The sequence below is a fragment of the Athene noctua genome, chromosome 1 (genome assembly GCF_965140245.1).
Source record: "Athene noctua chromosome 1, bAthNoc1.hap1.1, whole genome shotgun sequence".
Classification (NCBI taxonomy): Eukaryota; Metazoa; Chordata; class Aves; order Strigiformes; family Strigidae; genus Athene; species Athene noctua.
In genome coordinates this window covers 112064280-112085250 of record NC_134037.1, presented here as the reverse complement: position 1 = coordinate 112085250, position 20971 = coordinate 112064280, and the positions used below count along the sequence as shown (strand labels likewise).

Sequence of the window (20971 nt, the reverse complement as noted above, 5' to 3'; positions counted from 1 at the left end):
AAACTTAATGTTTATCAAATTATTTAGAGATGTCCAGAGATCCAGTAACATTTTATCTATTTTTAAGTCCACGTCATATTTCTATTCATATTTACTTGTTATTTCCACCCAGTGTTATAACAGTTTGGTCTCAATAAAGATTTTTAGCTAACAAGACAAAGAAAACACTTTCCATGCTCTTGTTCTGAATTATGATCTTTTGTGAAGTTTCACAGGCTCTCAATGATGCCATGAGTGATACTGTCTGTGGGTTTAGGCAGAAAACTGTGGATTAGTTGTTGAGTCACGAGCATATACTCTAGGTGACAGTTTTCATTAGGCAGTATACTAAGGGCAATAGTCAGTCCATGAAACAATCAAGGTTGCTCGTTGCAACTTAATTAACTCTTCAAGTGTCTAAGTCAGAAACCGATAGCCTAAAATTTCCCATCAGCTGCTGCTTTTAGTTCCTGTGAGAAACAGGTCAGGCCCAGAACTACCTCAGGATCACAGCATGGCTTCTCTCAGCCTGATCTGAAGTTCAAAGCATATCTGACTCCACTGGTCTGTCTTGCCCTCCCAGTAGAAGTCATGGTCACAGGTCAGGGTAGCGGAGTGGGGTCTGTGTTTGCTCTTCTGCTGCCACAGTTCAGTTGTTGAAGGTGGTGCATTCCTTCAGAGCCTGGATGCAAAGCCTCAGCTGTGGGCACAGCACGGACACAAAGCATCTTTATCCTCCACCAATTTTACTAACTGCTTTATTAGCTGCCTGTGATTTCTTAGACTTCGCCAACCTAAGCTAAAGACCATGAGTTCAAACACAGCCATTTCCTAGTATTAATTTTATTTCTTAGAACGGAGAACAGAGGTGCAAATGTGCATAAGGTACATAGGAACTGTCTACACTTTATTACAGGCTGCTAAAACCTGGTCTCCCCCTCACACGGCATCACTCTACTGCATTAATACGATAATAAAAACAATTTGTGCATGTTGGGTAATAGAGATCAAATAACATGTTGTCCTGACATCCTACTGTTACAGATGAATTGGAAACTGTACCTTGGAGGGGGCACAGAGAAAAACTACAAATATTGTCAGTCCCATTCCTTGATTAGGGAGGTTGATTGTCGGAGAATAAAGAGCAGAGTGGCCTCAGCAAACACTGCATCTTGGACCAGTCTCAGGCCCTAAGAGCACAGGGGCTAAGGGAGGACAGGGTGATCTTGCGCAGTTCATTTTTACTGTTGCTCTTAAGAGAAAGGAGTATACTCTCCTGCTGTCATGAGCTAAGAGACACAGTTTATGCCCTAGTGAAGGAAATGTGGGAAAGTTTTGCCTCAGCTGTTACACCCTGGAGCCATGGGGATGGGTTCCCAAGTATGTCTTAGCCTGGAGATGGAGCACCCTTGGTACTTTTCTCCTTTCACCACCTGCATGGCACAAGTCAAGATTTAGTGTTTGCACAGTGTGATTCCTTTTAAAAGCTCTCCTAATGCTCCCTTTAATCCATTTGTATCTGCTGCTTCCATTGCTGCTGTTGATAGCCTGTCCCACACATTAATTGCCTTCCACATAAATACATCTCTCCTAACTCCTGCAGTCTTCCCCCTTTCTTTGCTTCAGTCTGTTCTCTCTTTTTTTTTTAAACCTCTGGAAATGTTTTGTTATTTTTGTTCCTCACAGTTTGAACCATGTCACCCCTGTCTCTCTTTAATCTCTTTTTCCTCCCAATGAGTACAAAAATTGGTATCCTCAACCTCTCACATCTGTACCCCCATGTGAGCTTCTCTCTTTGCGTTTATTGCCTTTTCCACAGCAGCCTTTCCACGAGGTGATGTTCATGTAGCAAACTTCTGTTGTGATTTCATCAGCCTTTTTTATCCTGTAACAATATTCTGGGATGACTGTTGCATTTACTGGGTATTTGCTAAACCCAGTATCATATAGCACTAATGGTTTATGTCCCTGCTAATTCTTACACAGAGGGTTATGGATTTTTGTCTTCTTTCTCAGACCAGACTAACATCACTTGATTGTTGTTTACAATGGATATTAGTTCTTGTTTCTTAGAGAAACACATAATTTATCCCTGGTTTCTCTTTTCAGTGTAGATTTTCAGCTGATACCTTTTCAGTCACTACTCTGAAAATTAGTAGGACAGTCTAAAACACATACCCACGGTCAAGTAGACATGAATTTTTTCTTTACTGAGATTTTCATATGTTTTCTTAAAGGGATATTTCAAGGACGAGAATCAGTTACCTGCCAAATCATGGATTAGAACTCATTAAGAAGCTAAGAGCAAGGTCTACATACAATTTAAAAAAACTTCCTGATTTAAGCAAATTTAGGTCTTTGATTGAGGCAAACTTCACCTATCCTAGCCATTGCTGTGCATTTACAAACTGGAAAAGACAAAAGTAAGTGATTTCCTTTGTTTTTCTTTTTGATGCTTCTCAGCGGTTGATAGTGAATTAAATAAACTTCCTCAAATTCTGGATTGAAAAGGTCTCTTCAGTGCAGGTAAGTAAATGTATAGAAATAAATAAATATACAATGCATACAACTTTATGCATGCTATACAGTGCACTGCCTCTCCATCACAGGGGAGTAATAAATTTTGAGAGATGTATTAGCGTCAGCATTTTCCCCAGCTGCAGCTCTAGCCCCCACCTGTCATAGGTCCATCTTTTGCGGGGACCTCCTGTCCTGGATCAGCCTGGAGCCACACTGAAGACATTCAACAGGAAAAGTTTGATAACTTTTCAGGGGGCAGCTGGAGGGAAAGCTGTGTTTGTAGAGAAGCTGGTCAATACTTGGCCATCAATTCAGGAGGGTAACAGGACCACAATGATCTTAAACTCCTCTCAGAAAGCTACACTGATGTTAGAACACTGTCCAATGAAGCACCACAGATATGCTGCCAAGTCTATATACAGGTTTTTGGACATGATTTCTGAAATGGTTAACTTGGAGCGACCCCTTTTACCCAAATCAACACAGGGGGGTGGGAGGCTGTGGTGTCTTTAGCAAGGACAAAGTCATTATCTATGCTTGTGTTCATTTTCTATTAGTAAGTTGCAGTGAGACTTCAGTGAATCTCACTGAGTATTTTTGGCTGCTCAGATAGACTTTAAATGTACACATTAACTAGCTAACGAGCCTCCTGAATTTTTGCCACTGCGAAACGTAAGAAACTGGTACCTACAGAAGCCCCTGTTGTTGTTCAAAGTTCTTCCTTTGCTGGATGTCCACAAAGACTTGGAATTTGCCATGACAGAAAACAAATTGTGGATCATTGTTATAATTCAAGACATTGTCTTCAGAAGTTGCCTAAAACTTCAAAGAAAAGTAAAACCATGCAGAGAAAGCAATAAACTGTTTGTGGATTCTATTTTAATACGTACTCATTTATTTTACTTTTAGCATTGTATTGTCACCAGGCAATGAAAGATAACTGATCTTGCTTGTGCTGATAGCTAATAAGTATCACCTACATGTGTTTGCAAAACTGTCTGTGTAAAGAGTTCAAGTCTGATGGTAGAGACTGCAGTGATAAGGGATGTATCTAACAGAATCCATTCCCCATTGTCCATTTTTGATCCAAAATGCTAAACTTTTTGATAGGACAGTTTATCAACAGAGAACAGACATTTTCACGTACTTATACAGGCTCATGCAGACACAATGTTTGATAGCTTGCTAAGTAGAAATGGGATGGGTGCAGTCCTTCCAGTACAGGTGGCAAAGTGGTATTTGCCAATGTGTCCAATGGAAGTATGTTTAGTCCTAAATCTGTAAAGGGACTTTGATATCACTATGACTAATATTTTTTAAGGTACTCAGCTTCCAGGCTGCTTGGGCCAAATCAGCACCCAAATCCTAGAATCCACCCCTTAAATTAGGCAACCAGACTTCTTAAAAACAGAGAGTTTCCTTTTGTTGAAGGAAATGGCCCTGACCTTGTGGTAAGCTCTCAGTACCTAGTCCCCTCTCTTGGGCTTTAAATAACTTCCGTGTCATGCTAACCCCAGGGAACTGAAACCCACAGGACTCACTTCCCCCTTAGTATAGCCCCACTTTTGGAAGCCTCTGCTCTGACATGTAAGAAGCTGAGAATATAGGCAGCCCTTCCTGACAGCCTGGGCAAGTGTAATTTTGGAAAGAAATGCCGATGAACTGTGCAGATCTCATGTAACCCAAGTGAAGATGGCCAGTGAGCTGGGCTAGAGCACCACACAGCAGTGGGACTATTTCTGGAGCAAGTCTGGTCCCAACTTCACAGTCCCCTGTAGTATCAGGTGTAATGCAACAGTAAGAAATAGTATGCAAGTTGGAAATGCGCTCCTTTACAATATATGATGCACGATTACTTGAATGTTTATGCGAACTGTATCACCCTGATCAACAGAACAAAGTTGAATGTATTTATATATGCCTTTAATAGTTACCAGATGTAACTTTTATAAAATATTAAGCATAAATGCAAACATATTAGAACTAACTATTTAGATCAACCCTTCTTGTTAACTGCTTTAAAACAAAATTAAAAACAGTAATTTGATACAGTCATGTCTCATACTGAAACTGGTGGGAGACCGATATCCTCTCTCCAGCTTAAAGAGAGAAAATGGATGTTTTTTAGTTCAGTTTGAATACCAAAGGTATTACCATACACTTCGGTAGAGATTGGTCACACGTACAATAGCTACACCCACTTTCATTTCAAAGCAGTTTTCTTATCTGTCACAAGCTTCACTGTGCATTGAAGACTGCTCAGGTTGTTTAAGAGTTATTAATACTTTGCAGTGCTTGATCACACAATGTATTATTTCTTTGGTGAGAGCTGTGCTTGGTTCAGTGCAGAGGGCATTACTTGTGGTGGTGAGAATTGTGATGTAACCTGACTTGCCATGCACCTTCACAGGAGACGGTCGTTCTCCCATGGCTGTTTAGGTCTCGGGATACTTCCAGGTAGTCCAGGAAGGATAAAAAGGATGCCTCGTCACCCCCAGAAGGATCACAGCAGCAGGTGGTGTTCATGTGGGAAATCTGGGAAGGCATTAAGACAGGGATGTGTGGCCCCTTTCTAACTGCCCTATTTATGTTAGATTTCCCCTCTTTGAGACTTTTTCAGCACTAAAGAACCTTAGATAAAATAAGTTGCCATAGTGGATCGTGCTCAATCACCTCTCTCAAATCAAGCTGCACAGGCAAACAGACCTGTTGTGATAATGGAAACCTGTTACAGAGATAGTGCTTTCTAAATATTGGAGGATGTTGCATAAAGCACAACTTCACCAGGCTGAAACACAAATTAAAACATAGACAATTTTTATGTGCTTTTTTTCCCTCTCCACTAAGGATTATAAGATAAATATTGCTCTGTGAAATATTGTGATGCTGGTCTAACAGAAGGTAAACTGCTTCCTTGAACAAGCCCAGTTCAGTCTGTTGAACTCCCCTCACATTTTTCTGTGACTGGAAAATAATATCCTTGAAAAAGGATAGGGCAGAGGCTGAATGTTCAAACCCTCAACTTGACATAGACCATTATGAACTTCAGCAAGCTTTCGGCTGTCTTTGCCATAAAGATCACCTTCTGCCTAAAAGAATGACATTGATATGACTCTGTCCTTACACTTCATCATTATTCTTTGGAGAAGCTGTCACTTGAAATCCTACTTTTTTAAAAAATGTGGCAGAATCAGGAGTCGTGTTTGGGCTTCATCTCATGAGAACATAATATCAGTTGCTCACAACTCACCTGATGTCACTTTTCAGTGAGGATGGTTGGTTTGAGATAGGGCTTAATACAGAACCTAGGTGGGGACTATTTATTCTGCTGAGCATGTTTCTCAGCACACAAGATCCTGCTGTCACCAGTTCCAGACAAAATGCATAAAATAACCACTTGTACAAACGTAGTCATTTTTGTTTATTTTTGTCAGAGCACTCTGCCAGTTTTAATGTTATTCTTTAACTTGTCCTTTCTCTAGTTTATTTTTCAGGGGGTTTACTTGAGAAAAGCAACGTTAAACAGTAACAGAAGGTTACAAAGACTCTGAATAAATGAACTGTGTTAGATACCTACCATTTCAAAAGGAAGCAAGGGCACATCCCTTCCCAAAAAATGTTTTAACTTGTTGCTCTGAATGAACTGCACAGCCCAAAGGGAAAACATCCCAGGGAAAAAAAACAAACAAACAAAACAAACAAACAAACAAACAAAACACAAAACAGTCAGCAGTCAGTACAACAGGTTGGCTCTTCTTCCCTTGGGAGTCTGCAACTGCCCATCTTATCTGGTCACTGTACAGGTAGCAACCAGTCAGAAGACTCCTTGCCATCCATCCTTGGAGCAAACACAGCAGCTAACTCCGTGGGACACTGGTTTTATTTGGGGCCACTGGCTGTAAAATAATTCAAGAATTAATAAATGGTACATGTTCAAATGTTTAATTGGCCTTACATAGCAGTCTTATCAGGGGATAGATTTAGCTCCAGGCAGTACATCCATAACTTGGGAAAAGGTTTATTTTTAACTCATGGCTGAGAAATTATTGGATAAAAACATTTCCTTCATTTCATTTATGAAGAACCACCAATTGCAGTAGCTTTCAGTGCCCCCAAGTGCCTGGTGCACTCAGAACTGAGGGACTTTCTCTCCTGTTATTGCTCCTTGGAAGCACATATTCCCTTTCAGCTAGAGAACTGTTGATATATTGATCAATATGCTGGACCCCTCACTCATCCTTATGCGAGCAGAACACAGGGGAGCAAAATGTAATGCCTTGTTATTGCTATTGTGGCCTTCACAGTGCATATTTGACCTCACCGAAAATCAGTTTTCTTTCTCAGTTGACAAGCAAGATAAAAAATATTGATAATAGTAGAGGATGTTCAGAACCTCATAGGAAATGTCCCTCACCTTCTGGTGCTGGGCCTTCATTAGTTTTCCTTTCTTGCAGACCTTTTAAACTCAATTTTTGGAAAATGTAGTGAGTGCACAAAGTCAAAGGGCAAAATTAGGTTACAAAAAAGAATTCTTCCTTTTAAGCTGCTAGTAATTGTTTAAAAATTTCAACCCTACTTGCCTAGAAAACTGTTCTCTCAACTGTACTGCAGGTCAGGGTAGAAGATAAGCTGGGGTCCTGTCCTAGTAATTATACACCCAAATTTCTATCTGGGCTGTAGGTGAAAGTAGGCAGAGCTGAACTGTGTTGGATTTGCAACACATTGTCAGCTGGTTTATTCCCTCTCAGATTAGGTCTGGATCCATTTTATGCAAAGCTATGGATGCAAGTTTCTGGGACAGCAAACTTCAAAGGTGGCCTAGGAGAAGCAGTTGTGAAAGTCTGAGCCTTTATTTCCTGTTCTTTAAAGACACTTTTTCTTGACTCTTTTCCCTCATTTACCTTTGTTACTGAAAATTCTCAAAATGTTTAAAAAAGACTTTTTGACAGAAACAAAAGCAACTATTGTTTCCGTAGAAATGTTGGTTTGGCTTGGTGTGGTGTGGTAAAGTTTAGTTTGATATGGTATGGTATGGTTTGGTTCAGCATGGCTTGGCTTGAATTCACTTGGTTTCTAATCCATTTTCTTTGAAACACATGTTTTAAGCAAAACGTTCTACCATGCCTTATGTTTGTATCTGTGTTGGCATCTGGCTTCTGAAGATTGTCTGGAAGCCTATATGATTTATGCTATTTATCTGGGGTATTGGCCAGTTACCAATATGATATGTGATACTTAAAATATATGGCACAAACTGGAGCTTTTCTGTGCCCTGACAGAGTTACAAGATTGAATATGGCACACTGACTGTCAAAAACTTTAGGAAAAAAAGGAGTTTGATAGCAAAACTAAATAGTAGCATTATTGTGATTATACAGACTTGTTATTGGCACAGCTGAATTGACTCATTCTTAAAAGTTCAGTCTTACATCAGAATTCATCAACATGTATTTCCCCCATGCAAGACTCAGCTTATCAATGACAGGTTATGTGAGAAATTCAGTTGAAATAAGGGGGGCTTCTCTCAGAATGCGTTATCCAGGTGGATATTTAGTAAGGCAAGCATTAACCTTTCTTTTCCCTTATATGTTATGATGTTTCCAAATAATTTACACTTTCATCTAATATTTCACAAATAGGGATCAGACAAACTATTAATTTCAAGCTCCAGGGTAGTCTATATAGTCAGCTAACCAGAAAAACTGAGCTGTTAGTGGAAACTGGATGATTACATGTTTGTTGCATGCCTTGTGCTGCGTCTCTTAGTTTCCAACTCTACTCTTTTTACAATTTCAGCACTGAATTACACCCAATATGTAGCATATCTCAGGTCAAGCAAGACCTTGATGAGCAGCCTGGCGATAAGATACAGAGACGATCTGCAGCTGACGACTATATTTCTAACTACGGCATAGGATTTGACCCAGCAGAGAATGAATTTGACTATGGTTTATGCAATGAAGTACTTAATGTAGCTTGCTCACCTAAACCTGATGCTTTCAATCCATGTGAAGATATCATGGGATACAACATTCTGAGAGTCCTGATATGGTTTATCAACATTTTGGCTATCACTGGGAACATTGTTGTCCTCGTTATTTTGATAAGCAGTCAGTACAAACTCACCGTACCTCGCTTTCTAATGTGCAATCTTGCATTTGCAGACCTCTGCATAGGTATCTATTTGTTGTTTATTGCTTCTGTAGATATCCAGACCAAAAGCCAGTACTACAACTATGCAATAGACTGGCAAACTGGGGCAGGATGCAATGCTGCGGGATTTTTTACAGTGTTTGCAAGTGAACTCTCAGTCTACACACTGACTGTGATAACTCTGGAAAGGTGGCACACCATCACCTATGCCATGCAACTGGACCGCAAGGTTCGATTACGTCACGCTGTGATTATAATGATTTTTGGCTGGATGTTTGCTTTCACGGTGGCACTTCTTCCCATATTTGGAGTCAGCAGCTACATGAAGGTTAGCATCTGTTTGCCCATGGATATCGAAACACCATTTTCTCAGGCTTACGTTATATTTCTTTTAGTGTTGAATGTACTTGCATTTATGATTATATGTGCCTGCTACATCTGCATCTACTTTACTGTGAGAAACCCTAATGTCATCTCTTCAAACAGTGACACCAAGATTGCCAAGCGCATGGCCATACTGATCTTCACAGACTTCCTCTGCATGGCACCAATATCTTTTTTTGCAATATCAGCCTCTCTCAAGGTTCCCCTCATCACAGTGTCCAAATCCAAGATCCTTCTGGTTTTGTTTTATCCCATCAATTCCTGTGCTAACCCTTTCCTCTATGCCATTTTCACAAAGACTTTCCGTAGGGATTTCTTCATTCTGTTGAGTAAGTTTGGTTGTTGTGAAATACAAGCCCAGATTTACAGAACAGAGACCTCCTCATCTGCTCATAATTTCCACACAAGAAATGGCCATTGCCCTCCCACATCAAAAAACAGTGATGGGACTATTTATTCACTGGTTCCTCTGAATCATTTGAACTGAAATGCTTGCATGAATTTGTGTCTGAGGCAGTGTGATAATCACTTCAACTGTGAATTTGAAAAATTACTTCAGCATAGCATGTAAACTTATTTTTTGCAAGAAAAAAATTTATATCCACTTTGCTACTTTTGTTCAATGAACAGCCAACAGAGATGACACATCATCTTCATCAGTTCTTGAAGAACAAAGAAAAAAACTTCAATATGTGCCAAAGTGTTCGTGTAGAATTGTCTGAAGAAATAAATGAGATGATAAACTGGTATCTCCAACCATACAGGCAGAGATTCTCTTCGTTCTAAGAAGATGTTAGCTGCTCATTGCGAACTAAATAGTGGTTATATATGGGTAAAAAAAAAAAAAATCTACGTAGAATTAATTTTTTTGCCTCTGAAGCGTGTTATAACAATGACAGATAATTAGCTCTTTTCATTAATCATATTTCCTGGGGTTACAGGAGACAGAAGGCCAATTTAAAGCCCTCCTTGAGCACAGACTAGGAATGAGAATATCTTGTGTTGTTTCCATTTCTGCTGACTGCAGCAGACAGGCAGGATGCATCTCTAGCTATGCTGATGCTTGCCGTTCCATACTTCATGGACCTGCCTTACTCTGCACAAAAGTGTCACTATGGGTAGGATTTGTGTTGATCTAGATTGGCAGGTTCAGAGAAACAGATTTCATCTGAGTTTGGATGAAGGAGCTTAGTTTGGTTTGGGGTTTGTTTTTAAGGTAAGAAAGAGCAAGAATGAGAGCGGGAGAAACCCTTCATAAGGGGATGTTTTCTCAACTTGGTCTCACAAATTTGGGTTGAAATAACTTTTGTGCAGTTGAGCCCTTTGGGTATGGCAAGATGGGCCAATGGGCTGCCCTAACACCATACCTGACAGTGTATTATACTGTCTGGGCTATGTAAAGGATGATGGATACAGATAATGGCTTTTGAAAACCTGAACAAAAGTTTTTGTGAAATCCTAAAAGCTCTTTTTCCCCTTCCCTTCTAAAAAAAAGTCCTTCATGTGCACATTATCAGATGATGGTCCAGAGTGAAAGACCTGAAAGAAACCATACGCTGCATATGTTGAAAGAACCAAAAACTCTTCAAGATTTCCTGGTTTTGCAGGGTTTTTGAATAACATCTCAATGAACATACAGATTTTTTGTATTATTTAAATATCAAACTTTTTGAGGGTTAATCATTCCAAATCACACTAAAGACTTAGGATTGGGTAGGTTTTCTCATGTTGATAGTGTGTATATATGGGGGTATGTGGGCATAAAGAAAACACCAGGACAGGAGTCTGGGATTTGTTCCCACTTCACAAAGAATTTACAGCTTTGCCCTAGGAGATTATAAATCTTTGGAGTCTTCATGGTTAAATGTGATGTGCTTTGAATGTTTCCTGCCTACAACTCCTAAAATTTCCGAAGCAGTTCTTGATACTTCTACCCATAATTTCCCTTGTCATCAGCTTCACATCTCAGCATCCGAACCTGATGTGAATAACTACAGGAGATGATTGTTCATTCAGTCCTAGCCAGGAAAGGAACTATCAGCTCCCCAGTGCATAAAACGGGGGAGATCAAAGATACTATGTTTTGGAGGGGAAATTTCATTACTCGATACGCTTAACACTCCCTCCAAGATCCAGGAGAAAGAAGAATGAAAGAGCAAAACAGGAAAGACAGTTCATCTCTGGGAAGCTCTTCTGACTACTCAGAGGAATAGTTTCTTTACAAACGCTTTGTGTCATGTAGAGTGTACTGGTGTACAGTCATTAAAACCCATCTCAATGGAAGTGTCTGAATGATGATGCTCCAAAATGACAAATATTCTAGTCTGAAAAAAAGTCTTCTGACTATTTTGGGGCCAAAATTCAGGGGTGTTCTTTGGCAATTACTAGGCCGTTTTTGTTGATAAATAGGGCAAGTTCTTGTAGTGCGTCACTTTTTTTTTTTTTTTTTTTTCCCAGGCCCTGACCATTTGCAAAGGCAATAGGATGAGACCTGGAAGTTCAGGAAAGCACAAGCATAGTCTAGAAGCCAGTCTTATAAATCCTCTCACAGCTACATCAGGCACATGAGTTTGGTACAGCTCCTCTACTTCATGCAAAACTGGTGCCCAGACATTTGCAGAATCAGAACACAGTTAAATATGCCTTACAAATAAACACCCCTGAAAAGAGACCTTGCAGGGTTGTGTCTTGTAGCCAGAGTCAGACCAGGGCCCAAGGGATGAAGACATCTAGCCCATGGATCTTTCTCCAGAGAAGACAAGGAATGATACTTGAAGAGCAAGTAGAGCCTGCCGAACTGGACATCTTGTCTGGTCCCTAGCAGGAGAACAGCACAGAAATGCTCAAGGCACATGTCATCCTGCTCACATGTGCTGCACAGGAGGTCTGGTGACAACTCAGGGTTTGGAGCAGCAGCAGCTCCAAAGCTGTGTGGTTGCCAAGACAAAAACCTCCTTTTTGTAGTCCTCAGATCTCCCTGGCTTGCATTATGCTTTGGATTTTAATTTTAAGCATCTTCCAAACTGTGAGTGGCATTGCAGGACCTGTATCTTTCCCTATGTTGGACATTGGTCTGTTTATAGTAATATTTTAAAGCAGTGTTTTTTCTTTGAAGAAAGCAGTATAAGAAAAAAAAAGCAAGATACATTTTATTCAAGCTTGTAATGTAAAAAAATCCTGCTGGTGTCTGCTGTGGTTTTTCTTAGTACTGAACAACATGTTTATGCGTGTAATCTTCAAACTATTTTACATTTCCCTTTCTGAAATCTATTTTAATAAAACCAATATCAAAACAAAGTGCCTTAAGAACAAGTGTACAGCCAGAGATATGCTGACGAAGTATGCAATAAATGTTACCGCTTATCTGGAAAGCTCCGTTTATGCAGCACAGCCTCCACAGTAGGGTCACTGTGACCTACGGATGAAACTTGGCTGATGAGAGACTCTGCCAAGAGAACCCTCCTGCAGCATCCTGGAGAGATAACAAAGCACAGAAAGGTATGTTTGAAACCTCTTAAACAGATAACTTAGTAGCACTGGCCTGCCTTTGTTTTAACCAACCTCTACTATTAATTCACATGTCTTATGAAATAAGATATAAACCATTGACAGAACTTTGACAGGTGTTTTTTCTCCTTTTTAATATATAAAAATGGCTCTTACGTGATGCACTCTAATTTTCTTTCCCTCTTTTTTATAGCCAGGGCTTGGAGCTCTGTTTTGTTGAATCTTCTGTTCAGACAAATAAGTGTGTGTCTGTGTGCACACATGTGTGTAAGAGAGACAGGCCACAGGTCCCAAGGAAACTGAGTTAAAGCCTAGCTCAGACTCACAGGAAAAGCTTTGGAGTTCTTCTAACTTCGAGCCTATTCCTAGCTTGCTCCAAAGACCATCTGACAGTCGACAATATTGTAATACCTTCTGGTTTTCCTCCATAACCTTACGTGTCCCTTGCATTTCAGCCTCCACCAAGCCCCAGAAAATGCCCAAAGAGTTAGACTGTCTTTGCCCTCATCAGAGTGACATAAAGAGACTGTGCTGATAGTGAGGACACAATAAACAAATTCTTCATCTGCTTGATAGAAGCATCATTCCTTCAGGCGTGTACCTTGTGGGGAACACATACCTGACCTCCCTGTCAAATGCATATCTGGTGTTGTGATGGGAAGTGAGAAATGCAGCCACTTCAGCCTGGCAGACAAAAGGCTGCATCACAAAAATTGCCACCACAGGTAAAGGTAATGGTAGCAGCTGGTCAAAAGCATCAATAAAAGTAAAAACCTGACTCGGTAGAGAAAATGAAACATAAGCCATTTTCTTTATAACGTTGCTCTGGGGGTTGCATAGATATGCCAAGCAGGGTTTGCTCATTAGAAGGCAGGTCTAGGTCTGAGCTTGTTAAGAATGCGAGATGAGGCTTTGCCTCCCATTTAGCAAGTCTTCAAATCATTTGACCACATTTCTTTCCTGTAGATTCCCTCCTAATCATTCCACTGAGGACACAGCAGATAATCTTACGTTTAATTTATGCAGCTTTGTTGTTAAGAAGAGTTAATAATGTGAAATGATTTATCCTCGAGGAATAATTTAACCATCCCTCCCCCCTCCCTGAATGAAAGATTGGAAAAGAAAGATGGGTCTGGTTCAAATGGTCAAGTGAGCACGTACAAACCTCCCCACAGATTTGCATCTTTAATCTGGGCATGTGTAATCTCCCACTGTGTATGCAAATACGAATTGCATGTACACACTCTTCTTCAGAGTGAGTTTTTGGTCTAAGTACTTGGTTAAAAGCACATATTTGAAAATCTGGGCCTTGTTGCTTTAAAATATTCAAGCACAGGAGTAGAATTTTATAGCTGTCATCTGGATAATTAAACTCTTCATTAACAGTTGTTCTCGAACCAGTAGGTGACCTTTAATTAGGGATGAAAGTACTCAGAAATGGATTTCAAGCATTAAGAAATTGCAGAGGACCCTTTGCTCCCCACCTCAACCCCCCACCCCCAAGTCCATTGAAAACCTTTTGTAAAGCATTGGTTTTCTAAGAGAAATTATGCTGGGTAAGACAAAAATATGTTTCCAGGTCCAACACATCAGATGACTGCTTCACTTAACCTTGTTGTAACTAAAATACTGTCTTTTCTTCTTTCTGCTTCATGAAGACTTTGGCATGTGTTACCCAAATCTTTATTATCCCAACCTGGATACCTGCATCAAGTGGTACCCACACCAAAAAGGAACACGAAAAATTAGCAAGATCACAATAATGAGAGCAGTGCACAGATGGGAACGTGCTGTATTTATGAGTGGGTGGAAGATTGCAGGGCAGGATTGAGCAATATGGGCTTTTCTGTTGAGTCATCTGATTACCAAGTGCTAAAATTCTGCATTAAAGGGACTATTTTGGCTGAAGGATAGTTCCCAGGGAACAAGCAATAGAAATTTGCATGGGAAAATCCTATGGAGAGATAAACTTAAAAGGAAGTTCAAGTCACAGATTTTTATTTCATTGTAAAGAACTGTGGTAAAGAAAAAAAGCAAAAGCTTGATGTAAGTAGAGTGGATATGCAGAAAAAGGGATAGCAGCTCCTTTAGGGGCCATCCAGGTTCCACACTGCGCCATCACGTGTCACCTTTGCATTGCAATTCTGTGTATTGCTTGCGGGCTACAAATGCCTAATTAGCTTTAAATGCTCCAAGCTTCTTCCTCTTTTCTTGCCTACGCTGTATGGACAGGCATGTGCCCCTTGGACACCTTTACTCCTGACTCTTCATTGCCTCAGCTTTACCCCATGTTGGTCCTTTCCATAATGATGGTTCATTCTTCCTATGCTTAGAAGTGCTCTGCTTTTACCTGCAGTCATATATGAACAGAATCCATGTCCCTTATAAATATTTCTTCAGAAATCAGAAGCTGGAAAATCAGAAGTCTGCTCATTGCTCTCTGAGTACTGGGGTGCATGTGTCTTCTTACGCTGCCTTCCAGTTTCTATCTCCCATTTTGGTTATTAGTTTGAGCAGCTGTTGTGAGGATAACTGGTCCTTTCCCAAGCCCAAAACATTCTTTTTTGAAACAGTCACTGTTTGAGCCAGCCAACTTCAATAAATCAGGGTGAAATGCACTGATCCCTGCCTCTGCAAATTCTCTGGACTTTGTTGGGGAGAAAAAAAAAAAAAATCCATAGGTGGGTCAGAGTTTTCCTTCCCCACATTGCCACCTGCATCTTTGTCTTGTCCCACAGATGTCATGGTGGCATAAGGCATCCCTAACTGCCTTGGGGGAAGGAGGAGGGAGGAAAGAGTCTGGATAAAGAGGAGCCATCCAAAGTTACAAAAGCACAGCCAAATTAGGGCAGCTTTTAAATGATCCCCACATGCTCCAAAGACTGCTTGAACCCATATCAAGGAAAAGCCCAAAGCCTTCCTCATTTTTTTGTTCCTGCACCAAGGTCTGCAGTAAGACAGGATTCACTTTACCACAGGGTTTCTGCGTACGTCTGTATGTAATGAGGCCTCGCCAAAACACCAAGCTAGCAAGGGCACCGGGAACAGTGTATTTGCTCAGTGCTGTACCTGTGCCAATATACTTTGTTTCTCAGCAGAGCTAACTTGCCTGGACTAGGCAAAAATTGAGTTGAACTGGACTTTTTTTCTAGAGGTGGCATATCCGTGGCAGTGCATTTTTGACCATGTTAAATTAACAAAGGTTTGGGGGGGTTTCTGCAACTTCAGCTTCTCCTGCTACCCAACATTACCTTTCTCCTGGACTACTTGTTCTCTCTTCTTTCAACAACCGCTACTGCCCACATCATCACTTCTGGTATCAGTTTTCCTTCCTCCCATGGACGGTGGCATCTTTTTGTGTGATTCCACCAGAGTTACCACTAAAACACTCATTAGTCACCAAAAAAGCTTTCAAGGCGTTGGTATTCTATTTTTTCACATAAAGGTGTTGTTTACCTCATGGTAACACTGCCTACAGAATATTCTTCCACACACTTAACACCATCGTAACTAGTGCTCAGCTTCAGCGCCTATCCTACAGCATACTGTTAATGAAGACAACTGCTCAGTAGTGCCTTTAGACTTGGTTTCACTGTCCCTCATGTGCCTGTGTAACCAGATGTCATCATCCTCAAATCCTCAAAGAGACTTCCCATTTTGACTGCCCTGTTTGTAGGGGCTAGTCCTGTTTTGATGTTCATCAGTGCCAGCAGAAGGGATCTGCTTTTGTCCGTAAGGAAGGCCATCTGTGAAGTCATGTGAAATTGGGGAGGAAACAGGCAACCTGCGTTCAGAACAGCCTCCTCATTGCTCAAAGACCTCGAAGTGCACTTGAAGGGCAGCCAGATCACACCATATGTAATTACAATTTGGCATCTCTCCTTGTTGCTTTAGGTAAACCTTTATGTATCACATAGCCTTGCAGGGCAGCATCACCATGGCTAAACTGTGTCCCAAAACCAACAATGTTGGAGCTGCAGTCTGTAAGTAACCATGGGGCTTCTCCTGTGAAACACGCTTGCATGCATTTGTGACCACAAGTAAAAAAAGGTCACTAACAGTTAACTAGTTAGGTAATCAGGCAACTAATTATGCCATTAATTAGTCTGACCTAATTTCTGGAAAATAACTGTCCAGGAATTCTTTAGTTTGTTTCCTCTTCAGGCATAATTCATTAACAAATACATATATTTTCTTTCTGCAAAGGGTCCCATGTGAGTCATAGCCCAAGTGGCTTCTGGTTACTTCTTTCATAATTAAAGATCCTGTGTCACTTTTTCAAAAGGTGAGAGACAATGCCAGTGCTCTGTCTGGCGTTCTCTTGCCTAGCAGACACAGATGGCGATGCCTAAGGCTGTGAGCAAGCTGAGGCTGTTTGCATAATGCACGCTTCCTTTGCTCATTGAGTTATTGCAATATCCACACTTTCCTCACTTGCAGAGCTTGCAAAGCGGTTAACAGTTGCATATAGGCAGTAGTGAAGAATGTAGGCAGAGATCTTCAGAGGCACCTAAGCAATTAGGTAGCCAGGATTCATGAATATTCATAGAGACACTTTCTTTGAAGACCTGAGTTTTATCAACCCTAGTCTCAGAATATTGTTTGGGGGAAGGGGTTATAGTTTTGCATGAGACAAGATGACCGTCTGCCCTATTTTAATGAATACTTACGAAAAGGCTAGTGCCCAGCAGTGCCCATCTTATCCTCATGGTTCTCTCACCCTCCTAAAAGACCACAAGAATAAAAAGGCTTTTGAGGGGTAAGCCTGGAGAAGCATTCACTGCTAGCAGAATGAGGAAAATCACAAAGGAGGGAGGGAGGGAGGGAGGGAGGGAGGGAGGGAGGGAGGAATAGTGTCCAGGAAAACAAGATGCACTTAACAGGAGCTTTTGCCATATGTCAGAAGTAGAACGATTTTCTTAAAGCTGCACCCAGAAATTAGATGGTACTGCGGCAAAATCTTCTATGCCCTGTGCTCTTCAGTCAGCAAAAAGAAGATGGCTGTCTGAGGAGAGAGTCCTAGTGAGGTTTTCAAAGGCTTTATTCCTTTTTTAATGTTGGCAAACTCTGAAGAAACAGTGTTGAGGAAGAATGGGGAAGACAGGAAAAATGAAATTTCTTTTACTTAAAATAAGACTATACAAATAATTCTTATGAGGGGAGTGAAAAGATTTGCACTGAGGAGGCTTATAAAAAAATAATGTTTAATTATTCTAAGCCAGGCCTCCTGTGAGCAATGCTCTGCACTGAGACTAATATTCATCCCTGCTCAGAGAACCAGCACAAGGACTATTTCCACAACAAATGACCTTTAAAGTGGGGTTGACATGATGTGTAAGTTTTGTGCTGGCCCTCTGTACTGCAGTGAATTGCATGTTGAGGCGGGAATGCTTGTCTTTCACCTATGAAAAATTGCCCACGCCTGCTCCATTGCTCCCAGCCACTCCTAACATTCATTTGTTTACGTGCCCCTTTGGCTCCAAGATCTGCGTCATGAAATAGCACCAGAGCAACATGCTACTTTACTGTGGTAAAAATCTTCCCCGAAAGACAGGCGTCTCCTGCCTATACCCTGGGATCAGGGCATGCTTTTTTTAGCTGAAAGTCCCAGAAAGAGGCAAACAGGCTACAGAAGCACCTGAACTCTGGTCTGCTCTAGCTGCATAGAAAAAAACAGAGGGAAGAAAGCCTGGGCAAAGGGGACGTGCATTGGAGTTGGGCATCTCAACTTCCAGACTCTCCAGACAAACACCCTCCCCTCTGCAGAGGGTGGTTGAAAGTCTAGAAGGTGTTGAGAGGACAGGAGAGAGAGACCACAAAATTTTCTGTCCTCCCAACAGCCAAGCAGCTGGTCTGGCCATTGTTTCTAGCAGGGTTTAATATGTATCCTTACCTAGAAACTAAATAAACTCCTCTGCTGAATTACAGAGAGTTTATATACAAAAAACTTGTTTCATCACCAAGCACCACTTTACCACTGCTGAATGCAAGCCTCTCGCTGCCTCATCACCTCCAGGCTTTATCTCCACCTTTTCCTTCTGTTTTCATGAAACCAACCCATTTCTAACCAAGTCCTTCCTACCACCAGAAAGCCTGTCCAGAATGAGCATCCCATTTGCCCCTCTCACAGTTTTCCCATGCTTGAGCAGGGTACTGGTGCCTTTGCTAGCGACAGATTAAATTCTTCCCACCTCATGTCTGCATGGTGACAGGCATGCTGGGACCCCAGCTCTTGCTGCTCCCCGGGCAATAATGTCAAAATCAACAATCATGGCAGTGTCTGCAGACTGACTCGGAGGTCGTCGGAGCTGCACAGCCTGACAAATTTACACATGTACATGCAAGGCGTGCTTTCCCCAGGCAGCACATTAAGCGCTGAAAGACGAGACCAAGCCCTCAGTGCTTTTGCAGAATTGTTTTTGATCACGCGCCACATCAGAGTAGCTTGCAGAGAAAAGCGTGTGAAATAATTGAGCATATATTGTCCCACCTACCGTGCGGGCATAAAAGCAAAACAGATAGTGGGGGCTGCATGGAGGAGAGCAGACAGCAGGCTGGGGAGTCCCTGCCCTCCCCTCCATCTCACAGAGGTCCTTCATTCCAGTGCAAAATTTTTTTATGCAAATGTGTACGATGGGCAAGGGAGCAAGAACGGAGCTGGGGAAATAAACATGTTGTGCTTTGCTACTGCTTTGTTCTTGCTACTTGTTAAGACCCAGGACACAAAAATGAGATAGTGCTTGAACATTAACTACTCAACGGCATGATTTGCAGGCTCTGCAGGAGCAAGTTGAGCCTGACAGCTACTCAAGGGCTGGCCCTGGCTTTTTTGGGTTGGGAGAGCTAGACCCTTTCCTTCACCCTGAAAAACTACATATTGTCTATGTGTAGCATTTCAAAAGCTAAAGCATCCGCTTGTTCAGAGCACCCAGTCCAGCCCGTTATGAGGATCAGGCAGCACTTGCAGTCCCTACGGCTCTGTCATCGTTACAGCTCCTTCTTGTAGTGCCTCCTTCCTTATTCACCAAGCTGCACCACATTTCTCTTCTGTAATCCACTCCTGTGTTTCCCTCCACCTCTCAAGGCATATGTGTTCCCTTTCTCTCTTTTTGATTAAATGTGTCTTTGACTCTGCCCTTTCCCTACTCATTACATTTCTTTGAACCAACCTAGATGTTTCACTTCTGATGGGAATATTCTGTACCCCTCAAGCACACCAACAGCTTAGAGGGGAGATTTGAGGGGCTCAAGGCAGGAGGCCTGAGCTTGGTCAAGAGGCTGATGAGTGGGACAATTTTTCTGAGAGATTTAGAAGAAATGGAAGGAGAAGCCTTGGCCAAGCCCAAAGGATCCCTGAGAGCATTTGTGTCCTAATTTGGGGTGGAATTTTGCCACCAAAACCTAAACTTTTCAGAAGACCTATGTTTAGATAGACTGAGATGGAGAGATAGAAATGATAGTAATTATAAAAACTGATTGTCACGTTATTTACAGGACATTAGCTGGCATTTGCCAGCTAATAAGAGCAATAGTAGAGTAAAGCTGTGTTTCAAAAACTCTGCCAGAAAAAAAAAGAAAAAAAAAATAAAAATAAAGCACTACTAAGCAGTCTTCAGCCACCAAATCAGGCTGTCTAGGCTGTCTGGATGCTTGTGCCCCGCATCCACAGGCAGCCCAGCCAAGCTTCTAGCACCGAGCAGTCACTCTGGAAAGCAGAAATGCCAGTTGCTGGGCAATTGCTGTGAACATGCATTTTTTCCTCTCTTCACCAACCCTAGCCCTTTGCACATTTTGCCTCCGCCTGGTAAGCTCTGCAAGCAGAGAGGAAGGGTGCAGCATCTGCAGATGGGGACCTCGCAGTGGGCTGTACCCTCTGCTTGCCAGCTCTTCCCAGCTGGGTTTAGTGTGGCCAGAGGACAGGGCAAGCTTGCGCAATGCACTCGCGCTCTCCCAGAACCAGGGTTTTGTGGCCTCCTGCTATTTTTGTACTCATAATGCTTCGTCAGGGTTTCCTAGCCATTCCCTTTAACTCGCAGTTGCATAGAATATCCAGTCTCAATAATTCAGAAGCTTCCCATTCCTCTTAAAGTAGAAAGCAGCTGTGCTGGATTTTTACAGCATCCAGTGCTTAGCATATGAATGGGATGGCATTAACTACTACTGCTGCTCAATAACTGTTTCTGTCATATCATTCAGCATTATTTATAACCTGATTGCTCTGCTTTCTAGACTCAACCCATGCATCTGCCAGCAATGGACTTCAGGCTTTCTTCTCAGAGCAGTGAGTATTGCTTTCTCCTTTCTCACACCTGCAGCCTCACCAAGTTTTTCTGGACAGCTCAGTTAACCCTTCCTCTTGCCATGACTGAGGGTGAAGAAACTGTTATCCTCTTCTGCCCAACTTCTTCCCTTAGACCAAAATGATTCC

General features: G+C 41.6%; 1 protein-coding gene across 1 annotated transcript in view; it reads left to right on the top strand.

The window, feature by feature from the left end:
* Nucleotides 1-9523, top strand: part of FSHR (follicle stimulating hormone receptor) — an 85549-nt gene extending 76026 nt beyond the window's left edge. Inside the window, exons 9-10 of the mRNA XM_074926560.1 lie at nucleotides 2217-2402; nucleotides 8296-9523. Of these exons, the coding sequence (XP_074782661.1) occupies nucleotides 2217-2402; nucleotides 8296-9523 (1414 nt within the window). The remainder of the gene's footprint in view (nucleotides 1-2216; nucleotides 2403-8295) is intronic.
* The last annotated feature ends 11448 nt before the right edge of the window (nucleotides 9524-20971 follow it).